Source organism: Gallinula chloropus, assembly GCF_964237585.1.
Source record: "Gallinula chloropus genome assembly, chromosome: 2".
Classification (NCBI taxonomy): Eukaryota; Metazoa; Chordata; class Aves; order Gruiformes; family Rallidae; genus Gallinula; species Gallinula chloropus.
This window is the reverse complement of record NC_140086.1, coordinates 52,881,699-52,898,464: the sequence shown is the minus strand read 5'-3', so window position 1 is coordinate 52,898,464 and position 16,766 is coordinate 52,881,699. Positions and strand designations below refer to the sequence as shown.

The 16,766-nt window shown below is 47.8% G+C and overlaps 1 protein-coding gene across 1 annotated transcript in view; it reads right to left on the bottom strand.

Annotated features, from left to right (window-relative positions):
- Window positions 1-6,051: 6,051 nt before the first annotated feature.
- Window positions 6,052-16,766, bottom strand: part of EMILIN2 (elastin microfibril interfacer 2) — a gene marked incomplete at both ends in the record, with an annotated part of 31,504 nt that continues 20,789 nt past the window's right edge. The window contains 4 exons of the mRNA XM_084280124.1: window positions 6,052-6,389; window positions 6,969-7,103; window positions 10,749-10,787; window positions 12,030-12,356. Coding sequence (XP_084136250.1) covers window positions 6,052-6,389; window positions 6,969-7,103; window positions 10,749-10,787; window positions 12,030-12,356 — 839 coding nt within the window. The remainder of the gene's footprint in view (window positions 6,390-6,968; window positions 7,104-10,748; window positions 10,788-12,029; window positions 12,357-16,766) is intronic.

Sequence of the window (16,766 nt, the reverse complement as noted above, 5' to 3'; positions counted from 1 at the left end):
TTGCTGTTCTCTAATCTTATATTTCCCACAGCTGGTGCTATGTCATCTGTACATGTTCTGGGAATAACAACATCACCAGAACTGGTCAGCCTAGAACTGGTAGAAGGGCAGAGCTCAGAGAGCTGCAGCTGACTGGTGACTAGTGGTGGTCCTCAGGGCCCACTTCTAGGGCCGGTTCTGCTCAATGTATTAATCAATGATCAGGATGCAGGAGTTGAATGCACCATCAGCAGGTTTGTTGGTAACAAACTGGAAGGTGCTGTTGACTATCTCGAGGGACGAGAGGCCTTGCAGAGGGGTCTGGACAGACTGGAGCATTGGGCAGTGATTAACAGGATGAAATGTCACAAGTCCAGATGCCAGATTCTGCACCTGGGATGGAGTAAGGCCGGGCACAAGTACAGACTGGGAGAGGTGTGGCTGGAGAGCAGCCCTGCAGAAAGGGACATGGGGTGCTGGTCAGCAGCAGCTCCATACGAGCCAGCAGTGTGCCCTGGCAGCTGGGAGGGCAAACTGCACCTGGGGGGCATCAAACACGGCGTAACCAGCCGGTCAAAGGAGGGGATTGTCCTGCTGTGTTCAGTGTTGGTGCGGCCTCACCTCGAGTGCTGTGCGCAGTGCTGGGCCCCACAGCTCAAGAAGGATGTGAAGGTCCCTGAACGTGTCCAGAGGAGGGGAACAAAGCTGGTGCAAGGGATGGAAGGCATGTCTTGTGAGGAGAGCCTGAGGACTTTTGTCATGTCAGGATTGGAAAGGAGGAGGCTGAGGGGTGACCTCATTGCTCTCTACAGATTCCTGAAGGGTGAAAGTGGAGAGGGAGGTGGTGAGCTCTTGTCCCTAGGATGCAGTGACAGGACACATGGGAATGGTTCAAAGCTGCACCCGGGGAGGTTTAGACTGGATGTTAGGAACCATTTCTTTACTGAGAGGGTGGTCAAATGCTGGAACAGGCTTCCTAGAGGCGGTGGTTGTGCCAAGCCTGTCAGTGTGTAAGAGGCACTAAGACAATGTCCATAACAATGTGCTTTAAGTTTTGGTTGGCCTTGGATTGGCCAGGCAGTGGGACTAGAAGATCCTCGTAGGTCCCTTCCAACTGACATATGCCATGCTGTGCTGTACTGCTTGGCAGGAATCAGGGCACTGAATGAGCAACTCAGTTTGGTAGGAACCACGTTGGCAGAACTTGTGTGTGCCAGAAAGCCTACCTCCCAGGGCCTGATACTGAATAAACATCTAAAAGATATGTGCAGGGTGCAGTTCTAAAGGTGGGGGAGGAGAGAACAAAAAAATTTTTGCTTACAGGGGTGCTGTGTTCACTGGAAAACAAAAGAGCATCAAGACATCAGACAACGGGTAGGCTTTATTTGGACATATCCACAGTTGTTTTCCATCACAGTGTTCTTCATGTTCCTGGATATTACTTCCTCTCTACCCATGGATAGATGTATACACATGCACACATAAACAGAGTCACAAAAGCCCCGTTCTTTCTTTGCTGAAAAATTATCATAATGTTCCTTCCTCCCCTCCCACCCCCCCCAGTCAAGACAGCGAAGTGGATGAAGGCCAAGGCCTGCTGACGTAAGAGCACGTTACGAGATGTTCTTTGAAGTCTCCCATATACAAAGAATTGGCAGAGCTGCTGCTCTGCATCTTGTCCCAGGTCTGCAGGGTGCGTCACAGGAGGGTGGGTGCTGGCTCAAGTGCAAGTTTGTCTTGTGGGGACAGGGCACAGCCCCCAGGTATTCCGGGTAACTGGGCAGTTTGAGCTTTGTGCCATTCATCGGGGAGCAGCCAAAGCCTAACGCGCTGATCCCATCCCAGCGAGGCACGTGCTGCGCCTGTGTCCAAGCTGGGACTGTGTAAATGCATTTGTGGTGCCTGTGAAACAGCCGTGTCCCCTGCCCTGCCATAGCACAAGGACTGAGTTATTCAGCAGGTAGCACTCGCTTCCGAGTGTGTGATGTATCCCCAGGAAACAACTCAATCCTGATGTGAACTGCCCACCTGCAGCTGGGGCACCCGTTACCTCACTTTCCCAGCGTGTTTTTAAGCAGCGTTGGGCAGTGAGGGGTGTTTTGGTTCAAGCTCCTTTCCTATGCTTTCCCCTAACATCTTGCTCGCTTTCTGCTGGCTGGTTGGCTTCACCAAGCTGCCTGGAGGCTCTTGGCTAAACTGCACGAAGCTGCTGCCTGCATCAAAAGGGTACATGACGTGATGCCACAGGAAGGCCTCTGAGTGGTCAGCTGCTCCAGTGCAGCCCAAGTCTTAACAGCAAATTAAAATCATGAGGTATAGGGGTTGGTTTCTTCTATACGTTTGGCATTCCTGCTTTGCTCCAAACTCTCCTGGGGATATGTCTGATCTATGTGTCACTTTGTTGCCTTTCTCTGTAGCTGCATTAGGATGCCCTGGGCATGTTTGGCCAGAGCAGAGGAGTCCCTTGGGCTGCAGGCATGGCCCCTGTCTTCAGGCGTTCTGCAGGTAACAACCTGGCTGTGGGAACTGACCTGTCTCGCAAGCACCGGCACCTTGGGACTCCACTGCTTTTGGGATCTGGGATATTTGGAGACCCTGCGAAGCCCCCTGGCCTTGTGCCTGCCTAAAGGGCTGTCAGACACACCCGTCTGTACAGCGTCACCTCCTGCAGTCTGGTTCTTTTCCTGTTGTGATGTGAAAGAGGAGCGGCTGGCACAGCAGAGCCTGTTTTGCCTGAGAATCTCTACAAAGCTGCCCCAGAGCAGGTCTGAAAGTCAGCATTGATGTGTGATGCAGGCAGCACGCCTGCCTCAGCGCTCCCACCTACAGGCTGGGGGTTTTTGGAGGCTCGCTTCATTAACAGCTGCTGCCCTCTTTGAGCGTGCGGATGCTCCTGGGTGCAGTAGCGACACCACAAACCCACAGCACAACGTGCTCCTTCCGGTACATTTCCTTGTTCTGTTGTGACCATCAGTGGGTTCAAGATGTTCGGGGGCAGGGCTCTGGCTCCTTCCTTTGAAGCTGAGCTGCCCTGTGTGGAGCAGACCCTCAGCAGGCCTGGGAAGGCGCCTGTTCCTGAGCTTCTTCCAAGTTCCGCTTTAATGTGTGGTTTAGCCAAACACCCACTGGAGCAGAGCCTGGGCCTCCAGCTCCCTGCTCCCTTTGCTACCAATGGGTGACAGCATGGTGGGCGTCCCAGCTGGGTGCCTATCCCACCTTGTAAGCTCCAGGAAAAAAACACCTCATCAAGAGGAACTGAGCCACCTGGCTGACTACAGCAATTAACGAGGAAATGGCAATTAATGTTCCAGTCTCACTCAGTGAAAGCAGGAATGTAGGGCAGAGGTTCCTTGCCAAAGGTCACAGCTCCAGCCACCGTGCTGCCAGGGCTGGTGGAAGGGAAACTATCCCTGAAAGTCCTCAAAGCACACGGCTGAGGCTGGGCCCCACTGTGACGTAGTTTAGGGAGTGCTTTACCAGGCTTGTTGCATTATGAGGGCTCAATCAATCTCTGCATCGACAGCAGCAGATCTTGGGCACAAGGAGAACCTTCCTGGTAGAAAATGGCTCTGTCCCACTGGCAGAACTGGGCTTGTGAGGATCTGGGGGTTGGATTTAGAAATCTACCAGAGGGGTTAGGTAAGAATTGGGTGGTCAAACTTTGACAACTCTAGCACTAGACTTGCACTGCTGATTCTAAGAAATGTCTCACTTGGAGAGGGGGGAAATAAAAAGCAAGGCTGTGTTTGCCAGCTGGGTCTCCCCAAGCACTCAGCTCATTTTGTTTGTTTCCATGAGTCATTTTTAGAACAGGCAACAATAATCTAACAATACTTGAGTCACACGTTGCCTGGAGCCAACTTCTTGGAGAGTGAAAAGAAAAGAAAAAGAAAAGCGCCTCTCCGGCTTTCGGACAGAACAAGAAAGGTTGTGTTTAAAAAGGGTGTTTGAGGCAAGTGGCTTTTGAAAACGCAGAACACAATCATTCAAAACTGAAAGGACAAACAGGACACCTAGAGATGCATGGGACAGAATGGGGCTGGAGGCAAGGAAACCCCTTGAACAAGCAGGGGCCTGCTAACTGCGTGCTAATGCCTTGTACTCTCGGACAAACATGCAAGGAAATGAGGTGGGGGTGGCTCCCTTTACCCAGCCCTGAAGTTCACTGTACACCTCTGGCTGCTGCCCAACAGCTGCTCTTAGAGGCACAGCTTTCCTGCTACAGAATCCATCCAGGCCCAGCTTCTGCTGATCAGTAAACACCGTCATGTCTGAAAAAATCAGGTGCCAAGAGATCTTCCTACACCAGGTGCTTTCAAACTCCACCCGCGCTTCCCTTAACGTGCACACAGCTACCCCAGCACAAGCTGAGCTGCACAGGGACCAAACCAGAGTTCCTCTGAGGAGAGAGAGCTTTTTTCCTCTCTCCCTTCCCAAAAGCAGCTCCACTTCCAGGATGTGACAGTTTGTTGTGGGAAGGCCCCGTCTCATCACCTGGAAACAGAGTTATTAGGGAGTATCTATTCCAAAACTGAGCAACAAAGCCTCCATCTGACCTCCTCGGGTGGGAAGGGCTGCAGCTAAACCCTGCTTTGCTGCTTACAGCACGGGGAGTTCTTCCTTCACCTAAAGGAATTGTCTGTTCTGCGGCTATAAACAGCTGTTCCTGATTTGTAAGGAGGAAAATACTCTACACAAACTGCTACGATAAATATACAGCATGAAGGGAGTATTAACAAGATCAGCTTATATAGGAATATATATATATATATATATGTGACAGCTGACCAGTCCTGCTCTCAGTACAGCAGTGTGAGAAGGGACATAATGTGGCCTCAGATGTGTGTTACCTCTTCTGCTGTACGACCGGGCGCTGGGTGTTAACGCAAACGTCGCTCCCAAGCGCCGGTGCCGGGGCTGTTTCGGCAGACTTGGTGCATTCGGTCTGTGCACGTGGCTCCCTTGGATATTAAAGCTATTTTCCTCGATCAACAATTTTGTCCCCCCAACTTGTCTTCTACAATGCAACAAAGAAGAAAACAGAATCACAGAATCACAAGGTTGGAAAAGACCTCTAAGATCAAGCCCAACCGTTCCCGTCCTATGCTAAACCATATCCCTAAGTACCTGATCTAACTTCCTTTCCAGCTCAAACACTGCAGAACTGCCAGTACCAAACCTTGCAAAAATCAGTTAAACTTTTCACAATGACTGTTTTGTTTCTAGCTAAGTGCAAACGATTCCCATTTTTCTGACCCACGTTACTCATTTTTATTTCTCCCTTTGCTATCACCAGCATCACACTTAATTGATCAGCTGGGGTTTGTTTGGGGTGGGGTTTTTTTAACCTCAACAATTGCAAATAACTGTTCTAAATCTTTAATTAGTGGTGACTGCGCTTCATGCTCATGTCTGCCCAGTGAGAAGCGAGTTTCTCCCTGCACAGCTGCTTCCACTCGCCTGGAAAGAGTCTCTCAGCTCGCCACTCAGTGCCGCGCTGGGCTCTTGAAGGAAGCAGGAGGACTGGTGGAGGTGAGCATCGTTCTGCTCTGCACCACCATGGTCAGCAGCTGCACCCAAAACACCAGTTATGTGACGGTACTTGACCCAGGGTATCAGTAAATGACATGAGGGGCTAAGAAGTCACCGACCATGTCTGGTACAACCTCACTCTCCCGCTTTACTGAAACCACAAATGTTGCTGGCCAAAAGTGTAAACTTCAGGAAAGATGTAAACAAGGGACGATTTGATAAACTAGGGAGAAGACTGCAGAGGCAATTTAATAGGGAACAGCCAGAGGAGCATGGTGGAGAAGTATCCACTGGGAATACAGTTGTTTAAAGAGTTGTTCTGCTTGTACAGATGTAAACGAGGGCTTGGGAAGGAGATAACTGAGCTACAGAAATGTCTCTTGTAGCTACCTCAGAAACAGGGGACAAGGAAAAAGGTCTCAGTATAGACTATAAACCCATCACTGAAATCAAATATATAAACTGAATATATTAAAGCTTTGAATTTTATTACACTTAATTTTTTCTGAATATCTTACCCTTCTCTCCTGTTCGAGGTTCCTAAACATGAGAAATGGAAGGATAAAGGAGAACTCCACTAAACGTGGAGTACATTTCATCAGAGTCTGTGTAGGCAAGTTTGCCTCCTGTTACCACGACGTTTACTTCATCTCCGGCTTTGAGGTGAAGAACGAGGTGGAAGGTCCCGGGGCCACCACAGGTCCGTTTCCCCGAGTAAGGTTTGTGGTACTCCAGCAGTTCCCTCCTGTACCCAGCTGTGTGGAGCTGAGCCACGCTGGCGTTGGAGACGGACAGCACTGCCTCTACGTACTCGTCCCTCTCCGGGGCCAGCACAGCGGTGATCAGGTAGCGCCCTTCATAGGGTGAGGTGAAAATGCCTGCAGGAGGAGACAGACCCAGTTACCCACAACATGGAGACCTGATCGTTCCAAGCACGATGACAAACATGAAGCGACACAGGTCACCCATTGCTACAGACAGGTAACTGAGATGAGGTCAGCTGACCAACTCACACCACTCTGGAAGGCAAAGGGTCACTGTTTCCCTGCTGGAGCCCACTGGTCCTTCAGGACATGAGCCACGTTCAGAAACCTCCTGGCCTAGGCAGCTGCCGTGACTCAGAGGTGGGTGAAGAGGCAAGAGGGACCCACACGCTGCGCAAGTCCCCAGAAGGTTAAGGCACGCTGAACACCCTCAAGTGACAGGACGTGCTCCTTGAGAAGGAGGCAGTGGGTAGTTATGGTTACTGGAGAGGCAGCATGTATCCCCTCCTCCCCTCCTCTGCCCCATGGGACCCAGCTGGCTGAGCTGCAAGGAACCTCACCTCTGCTATTACCCTGCTGTGTCTGGTTTAGATGGGCTTAGTTTCTTCATTCAACATGCCAGCAAGGCCTGAGACAATAACTGTTAACCCAAGGATCTGGCATCTCTGGGGGGGTCCGTTCTGCGGCTGTTACCTGTGTTGGGGTTGTAATAGTCGCCATCATTCACAAGCACTTTGTTGAAGTGAACCACGCCGACATCACTGGAGAAAGGCTTCTGCGTGAGCCCAGCAGAAAACGACACCAGGGAGGCTGCAGCAGCAGCAGGTCCTAAAATGGGTAACAAAGTGAGTCAGAGCCTCAACAGGATGACAACACAGCCTCTCCCTGTGATGGTGTATAATCCAGAGCCTGCACATAATCCACTTGGACTAACCCTGGCACTTAAGGGATGCCAAAATTAGCAGGATACGTATTGCTGGCCCAGGTCCCAGGTGTCTCACCATAAATTTACTGAGCACCATAAAATCCCCCTGTGCCCACAGCTGGTTTGCTTTCTTTTTCCCCCCCTTCTAAGGAAAAGGTACACAGCTTGTACATGCTGGCAGCGGAAATCCTGCCACCTCACAGTTCAACAGTGCTTCTGCCAGAGACCTGCTTCAGGACCGAGGCTGCCTTTGGACGCCTCCGCTCTCCATCACTATCCCAACAGCAAAAGGAATGCTAAAGGTGTATAGCTCATGCCAGCTTTCTCAGCTGGGCTGAGACTCTCTTACCTTCTCTGCTGGAGGGTAGTGAAAAGAGCTACAAGAAGTAACACCCATATTAAAGCAAAGAGAGCCATCAGCTGTTACTAGCAGCTCCTTCTGCTCTTACAACTCCCACCTCTCACATTGCAGTGAAAGGTTTGCTGTAGCACTCACCTGCTGCTCCTTCCACAAATAAATACCCATCTCCTGCCCCATCAAACTGCACTGTTTTTTCACGCAAACAGCAGCACAACACAACCCCTGGGGCAACTGTGGTCATCACACGTGGTTTACCTCAGAGTCAGCAAACACCCCTTCCCCTGTGCTAAACCACTAGTGCGTACTAAGAGAACACCACTCCCTGTCCAGTGATCAAGACACAGACCTGAGCAGGCAGCAGAACTTGTCAGGAGCACAGCAGGGTAAATTATGTGTTCAAGTAAACTCCTCCTTCACATCCAGGACCACCTACAACGCTGCAAATCTCTCACTACAATCCTGTCATGCCTTTATATTTGAAATGTGCCCTACAAGTTTGCTGCCCGGGGTCACATGGAGAAAGCAAAGGTGGCTGAGCTTCAGGCAAGTAAAAAGAATTAAAAAGCCCAAACCAAAATCAGCCCTTTGTCTCCACAGATGCACACAGCAGCGTTTGCACAGCAGTGGGGCTCGCTCTCACTAGCTCAGCTGTTTTCTTTATCACACCCTACAAGGAGTTTCTTTTGGGGGGGTGGGGAGCAACAACCCTCCATTGAAGCTGCAGGGTTAAGGACACAAGCAGCACCACAGACTGCATGAAGAGGGAGGGCAGGAAAAGCCATTTGTCCTTTCAGTGATTATTTTTTTTTCATTGTGACCCACCCTGTATGCCAATCAGAATATCTTGGCTCTGTCCTTGCCTACCTGTGTGACCTGGGATCTTACAGGTATTTTCTCATCTATTTCCAGACCAGCTCATCAAGCAATTCATTACTTCTGCCTCTGCAGTTCTCTGTGCTCCAGCAAAGAACAGAACTGTAAAATGGCCATGCTTCAATAACATTTGCTGCTGATGTTTCTTTAACTAACAATGGGTTCAACTTCTTCTGTATTAAAAGGGATTAGGTGAATGCACTTGGGTCCTGTCACCTACTTTTGCCATAAACTCCTTGCCTGTGAAAACAGAGCTAATATATAATACTGTACCTTGCACACTCTTGTTAACACTTCTAAGTCTTAAACATGCAAGCTGGTAGCTAATGAGTCTGAAAAACTCAAGAAATACTTTGGTATTGTGCCTCAGCCCTCAAGAAGAGTGCTAAAGTGGGGTGGTTTAATCCCTGAGGACAGAGTTGGAGCCCTCAACTTCTTCCTGAGCAGTGCTTTTATGTAACAGAAGCTATCCAGAAACAGAAATGAAAGGGAGTACTCAGAAGGCCAGTTTAATTGTACAAGTTTCTTATTTGGGGAATTACAGTACAAGAAGGCCCAATCTTTCAAATTTTAATTTCAGCACCACAAAATGTACTAGGTGAAGACTGGAAAAGGCATCATAAACTGTGGTCCTGCTCAAATTAGCTATCAAGGATTCCTTATTTAAGTTCCTCCTCCAATAAGCCAAAACTCTTTCCTTCCCCAGCTGTTAATTTCCATGACACTGTTAACTGCTGAATCCTGCCCCAGAGTGTTCCTTCCTTGCTGCTTATAAGGAAATACTGTCGATTAGGAAATGCTCTAACTCCATCCACAGAAGTCTAATAGCTATTTGCACCACTCCCCTTACCTCTCTGCTTTCTATGACTGCACTGGCCACTGGGATTTGCAAGGCATTCAGGGGGAAGTTACAGTACAGATCAGCAGGTATATCTCTTATTTAGATAGGTCTTCAGGGACATGGATCAGGAGAAGGAACTCCTTGGTCAAGCCCAGGTCTCTGTGGATCACGAGGTGATGTTTCTTGCAACATGTTCCACCGAGCAGGGGAGGGGTGCTGCCTGACCCATCCTGCCTTTTCAACATTTTTAAGATCCACCTACCATCTCACACAGTTTTAGCATGAGCTTATTAAAACACAGCTATTTCTAAATGCCAAAATTGGAAGAAAGCCCCCAGGCAACACGTTTATCACTGAAATCTAGACATCTATATTGGCTCTGCTGGCATCAAGATACCTCAACATTTCCTTACTTCTTATCCTCTTCCAGAAGCCTCCTTTATGGCTGCTTGTTCTTACCACCACAATCCTCAATTGATTTTTAATTAGAAAGTGTAAAAATCAGAACCACAGTGTGAACTCTTTACAACTAATTTCACCAGCCCCCCAGACCTGTCTTCAGGACATGCATCTGTGATTTCGTTAGGGCCATCAAACCTAAGTCCCAAGGGCAGGCATTTGGATGCCATAAAGCCCTCATGTTTTATTTTCATCTTTTTCTCATAGTTCCTCAAACAAATTTAGATGAAATCATTCTTTTTGAAGAGGGTGTGGGAATATTCACTTTGGTTCAGGATACCATTCCCCAGGGTTTGATAGTATCTTGCATATGAGGTTGTAGAGCAGGCAGGACCCAATCAGCACATTTCGCAAGGCCAACTAGCATATCCCACACAAGATTTATACCTCTTTATCATAAAAATCCACATATGAACTGCAATATTAACAATTATAAGAAATAAAAACCCCACCTAACTGAGAAAACTGCATTTTGAATCTTTTCAAACTGTGGCTGTCACTGGCAGCACTCCTGCTTTCACTGAAGTCAGGAACATGAGCCCCTGTGATTCTGACAAAGCCAGAAACTCCCTATGAGGAGGACCTACTCATGCACTAGCTCAGATACTAACAGTGCTTCAAGATCTTAGTCATGGCCTTATTCATATCTTATTAAAGAGACATTAAGATCATCAGAAAGAAATATATGTTTCCCACTTAAAAGGGAAAAAATAAGGCAGTACTGTAATTTGCTAGGAAATAGAAACCCTTTATATCCAAAAAACCCCCAAACCTACTGAAGTAAGAAACAATAACAAAAATAAATTATTTTTCTAAACCTCAACTCCCCCATATTTCCAAAGGATGCAGATTATGTTTTAATGCTTAGGTATAGCAAAAATCTGACAAGATTTTCCTCGATGCTAAACTTAAATACTAGAAATCAACACTTTTTTCTCTCGACTGTGACTTTCCAGGGACTGAAATAAACACCAAGTACCCATGTGAAGAAATTTGAGGAAACAACTGCCTTACCTTGAGAGTCCGTGGTAGGAGGAGATGACTTTGGATATCCTACAAAGGAAAAGTAGTGTGTGTGACACAGCACATAATGAAATACCTTAACACAAAATATCACTGCGGCCTTCTGAAAAGAATCACACAGAATTGTAGGGGTTGGAAGGGACCTCCAGAGATTGAGTCCAGCCCCCCTGCCAAAACAGGTTTCCTAGGACAGGTTGCACAGGTAGACATTCAGACAGGTCTTGAATATCTCCAGAGATGGAGACTCCACCACCTCCCTGGGCAGCCTGTCCCAGGGCTCTGTCACCCTCACTGTGTAAAAGTTCTTCTGCATGTTGGTGCGGAACTTCCTGTGCTCCAACTTGCAGCCATTGCCCCTTGTCCTGTCCCCACAGACCATAGAACAGAGGTTGGCCATTTCCCCCTGTGTCCCACACTTCAGATATTTATAAACACTAATCAGATCCCCTCTTAGTCTTTTCTCTAGGTTGAACAGCCCCAGCTCACTCAGCCTTTCCTCATAGGGGAGATGCTCTAGGTCCTTAATGATCTTCGTAGCCCTCCGCTGGACTCTCTCCAGGAGATCCCTGTCTTTTTTATACCAGGGAGCCCAGAACTGGACACAATGCTCCAGGTGGGGCCTGACCAGGGCAGAGTAGAGGGGGAGGATCACCTCCTTTGACCTGCTGGCTATACTCCTCTGGATGCACCCCAGGATCCCATTGGCTCTCTTAGCCACCAGGGCACACTGCTGGCTCACGGCCAACCTGTCATCTACCAGGACCCCCAGGTCCTTCTCCACAGAGCTCCTCTCCAAACAGCAATGTACCAAAATGGTTACCAAACAGAACGTCCTACGAAATGCTCAATTATCATTAATGATCATGGGGGTGATCGTGGCACAGAAAGCCACATTTTTACTACAATGCACTAAATCCACTGCAAGCACTACAGCAAGAATAAAATAAATTGAAGTTTCCCTAGTGGCAAGGACTGCTGTAGTTACAAATGATTTCACATCAGTTCTGTTGACCTCATGCTTTGTACAGCCTTGGCAAAGGCAATAAAACTGGCACTGAATGTGTTTCCCCTGCTTCTGTAGCCAGCTGGAGGCTGCAAAGGCCCGTTCACAAATCATCTCTGCTATAAACCCATTCCTAACACCAACAGCTATAACAGCATCCATGAAAGGCTGAAAGTTGGCTGGTAAAGCACAACAGATCCCACTGTCACTCCTCTAGCAAGACCTGGCACTTAAATGGGGGTGATTCCCTGTTAGTTTGGTTCTCTCACCTGGCGCTCCGGCATACCCCTCAGCAACGGGCACGGTGCTTTGACCAGCCTGACCGTCCACGCTTCTAAGCCTCCCTCTTCCTGACATTAAAACAGTGCCAGGAGGGCCTGCCTCTCCTGTCTCCAGGATGATCCCGGTTGTTCCAGGCAGAAACGGCACAACTCCTGACCCTGGCAGTGCTGGGCGTGGAGGAGGAGGAGGAGGAGGTCTCAGCTGCGGGGGCTGGAGGGGGATCCTCTGTCGTGGGGGTTGTATCCTCGGCCTTGATGGCAGCAGAGATATGCCAGGTTGGGGCTGCAGTGGGGGTCTTGGTGGCAATGGCTGCCCTTTGAAGGAGAAAGACGAGGAAAAATACAGATTATTCACCTAAAATACTATATAAAAATGTGTATTTCTGTAAAAGAAGCCACAGCTTTAAAACAGGACTCAGTTTGAGGCCACCTTTCCCCTCAGGCCCAAGACTGCGCTGGCAGAAGTACGTCCTACTCCTGCAGCACTACAGACTCCCCTCTTTCCCAGTGACACAGGGAAAGTGAGGAAGATGGCTTGTAGAGAGGACAAGCAGCGGTCATGAACACGAGCCACGAACATCCACCTGCTAGTCCAGCTTCAAGTTTCTGCACCAAGCGAGATGTGTACCACACCTACTCCCACCAGTGCCTTCATCTCACCGTGTGCTCTCTCCCTGCCTTTGCTTCAGTTCTCCTGACCTCCTCCCACTCATTGCCCCCCTACTTTCGACTCTATCACACAACACCTGGCACAAGGCTGATCCTTTAGCACTACTGCCATAGAGAAAAGTATCCACAGAAAAAACCTCCCAAAACCTCAGTAAATGAACACTGACTTACAGATATTTTTCCCTACTTTGAAAAGCAATGAACTTAAAATTCCAAATACTCTCATTACTAATATTTCCTGACAACGAAGGCAGAACTGTAGAATATAATCTAGCAGAGAAACCTTTATTGTTTAAAGAGAAGAGATACCATTAGAAGACTTTTCCAGTAGGGCAGCCAACACATATGACATCAGGGTTGAACAGTGCTGACATGGTTACACTTGTGTATCTGGTCCAGTTCTAAGCCTTTTATAAAAATTACAGCTTATTCATAAAAATGAAGTCCTAGATGACATTTAAGGACGTAATGTCCTCCCAAGAATGAAGCTGAATTACATCTACATTAAGAAGAGGAATTTAAAAATGTGTAGATTTCATCAGATGCAATGGCAGTTTTTACACAGAATAATTAGAATTTCATTACAAATGAAAGATTAGCATTGGTTATTTTGGTTGCATTTTGAGACTAAAGCATCTCTTTAGGTGGAGGAATGGGAGTGAGTTTCTGGGGACACGGAGAAACATCTCCCTGCAAATTTACTTGATGCAACATGTCACACCAGAGACGCTTGACATGGTCCACAGCGGAGACCACCGCTCTGAGGTCTCAGTGGTCAGAACAAAGCACTTCAACTCATCACCCAGCCCAAAATCAGCCTGGGTGAATTCATCAGTGGCTAGGCCTAGACCGAGTGGCTGAGCCTAGAAGCAGACGTGGTGTGAAGCTCCCCCCTGGCTCTGCTGCACAGCAGGGGCTCCCCAGGAGGGCCTTACACTTTACAACAAAGTCATGCAGGTACTGTCCATAACACGCACCCGGTTTCCAGATGACATCACTGGCAAGCCCTGTGCTGTTTCCTGACCACTCCACACCTGCACTTTACCCCTGTGAGTCTCGTTTCTTGTTTTCAGTTTTATAAAAAGTCCAGATAAGCCTTCCAGAGTCCTGAGAGGCTGTCTGAAGTCACAGACTCGCACCACCTGCATTCGTTTCCTCACATGCCTCCTAGGAAAAACGTCTTCCTGAGCTTTGCTGGCTGACTTTCACTGTGCTGAGAACTGAAGCTTACACAAGCAATGCACCACCAAGCTGGACTGAAGCTCGCCCGGTAAATCTATCCACAAGGCACAGGACTAAGGAGTGAAATGTTCACTTTATACAGCTAAAAATTATCTTCATAAAAATCCTGAGATTAAAAAAAAAAAATCTTATAAAAATTTTAAAAAGACAAAGTATCAAAGTGAATTAACCAAGTTGTTAACGTAGTGAGACATCTTCTGCCCTCAGTGGCACAGCTTTAGACCCTCAGCTGAGATCTTCAGATTAACCTTATTCAAAACTCAAATGGACAGAACTGGGATGCACATTCTTGTCATTTGTCTGGTCAACTAACCATCATCTTTATTAAGATGATGACTTGGGCTAGACACAAGGAAAATGAAGACATTTCTCTGCTTCCTTTTCTAAACCTTTAAATAACAATCGACAGCTGAAATTCTGTATGTCAAATTCAAATTGCTTCCTTGCATGTAACATCAATATTGCAATATTCAGAATTATCCAACTACATCTTCACAAAGCTAAATCCAAAATTACCTGCCTAAAGCTCAATTTTAAGTGCCAGTAATGCACAGGTTGAAAGGCATCTGCTCTGCCATCTTTGCTGACCTTTTTGGCCTCTTCTACCAAAATGCACCATAACAACACAAAGTAGGTCACTAGATAAAGAGGATAACACTGGAGCCACCCTATCCTGATGCTGAATTCTCTAATACGTGTTTTCAGTTCAGAAGGCAATGAGAAAGTGAACCCCCAGCAAAGGCCAGCATGAATCTAGTTGGACCTGCTTAAGCTTTGCTGAAGAGCAGACAGAACATACATCTTCCCCATCATCTTCCCATCTGTCTGGGAAGGCAAAGAGCAGAGCTGAGATCATTACACAGCTGAGAACAGTAACGCTGTCCTCAGCAGCAGCTCCCTTTATGCTCTGACTGTCATCACTGGTGGAAGTGAACAACTTGGTTACTATGTCACGCAGACACTCTCAGATGCCAATCAGCAACCAAAACAGGACAGGTTTCTCTCCTCACTTAAAAATAAGAACACTTTTGTCCCCCTTCCCCTCTTAAAACCATTGTATTTTATCCAGTTTGTTCAGCCAGGCAGCTTTAACCCGCAATTTATTTCACTGAAGCAGGAATGATTTGCTGGGAAGGAAGGTGAGCCGCGACCTGGGTGCATAAGGGAGGTGGATCTTCGGGGTGCATCTGTTTCTTGTATTGTTCTGCCCCAATCACACTCTCCTCAGCCCCCAAAACACACAGAAACGAAATGCGTGAAACAAACCAGTGAGTAAAGGAACCTGTGACTCTACTCACAGAAGCCAAAGAGACCTGACTTGAATTTTCCAGGGATCTGACAATGAAGTCACCGTTTTGCACAAGTTCATAGCCTGGGGGAATCAACTATATGACTCTTCTTTGCCCTACAACACTAAGATTTTGCATTGCTGTAATGTGGAACACACATTTGGTTTTGCAGACCATAACTTCAGCAGACAGCATTTAGTTTTCAAACCCCTACAACGGAGGCAATTACCAGAGGAGCTGCAGTGCAGGTCGAATAACAGTAACCAAAGCAAACTGCACTCCCAGCACAGTATCTGGCTGCAAGACCACACTTCTCACTCCTGGAAAACTTCATTCATCTATATGAATAGACAGTAAGTTAAAAAGAGACCACCAACTTCAGCATTGCTTTCAGATTTGCACCGTTCAAAGAGAGATTCACAATGAAATATCCTACAAGACATAGAGCTGGGGGCAGCCACTGCTTGAGGTGCACCAAGAGGTGCTGGATCACATTCCCTGGGCATACTCATTGTGTGTAGGCTGCTGAGAGCTTGGGCAACCTACTGCCTGCCCTCACCATCACCTTGTGTAGGACACAGCAGGACGCTGTGCTACCTTCACCAGAAACTGTAACAAACATACAGGTCTGGGCTCTAGGTCCACATCTGACGTAAACTCATTCACTAAACTGGCTTGTTAGGTTGGACTGAGGCACCTCAGACCCCCTCAGAACAAGTTCAGAAGAAAACAGCCATATTCCTAAGATCAGGGTCATATCTGCTCAGGTTTATGGTACGCTGGGCTTACACTGCTTGGTAAGATTTCATATTGTGTTTCTTGCAACACATCCCTGCCTTCTTGCCCTCACTAACTGCTATTAGTAACAACCTGTTTCTCTTTCAGCCTTTCTGAAGTCAAATGACATCATTTGAATGCTACGATACGCTGGCACATAGGGCAGAAGAAAATCAACACTGGTCTAGGTCCAGGGCTGAAAGTCTTCTTCTCAAATGCAGTCAGTATCAGAGACGATGCTGCAGATCACAGATGTGAAAGCAGAGCTGCACCCAGTTCACATAATGGGGTTCCCAAACTACTTACAGAAAACAAGGTCCTTTGCCAAAATCTTTCTGCAACTCCAGCCATCAAAATTTCCTCGGAGTGCAGTGCCAAACGGTGTCATTGTAACTGGAAACATTTAGGGGGCGAAGCGTGCGCTTCACGAATCCTTCAGCGGCCAGAGGCACCCCACAGCAGTGAGGGGGTGCTCACAGTGCCTGCACCCCGGCTTCAGCAGCAGCAGCCTTCTCCTGCCAAGGTTTGACAGCCGATGGTGGAAGGAGAGCTCTGCCCTGGAACAGCCCTACGCTGTGGAAACCCAGGCGTGCTGAGGCTTTGTATTGCTTTACAGTCTTGTAATCAGGGCTGATAAATGCGGCCCATGAGGCCTCCTGAACACCTGCTTTGCAAAGCAGGAGAAAGATTACTGTGTGTATCTTGGACTTTTCTCCCATGTTGGTCCCTAGTGCAAGCTTATTTTGGG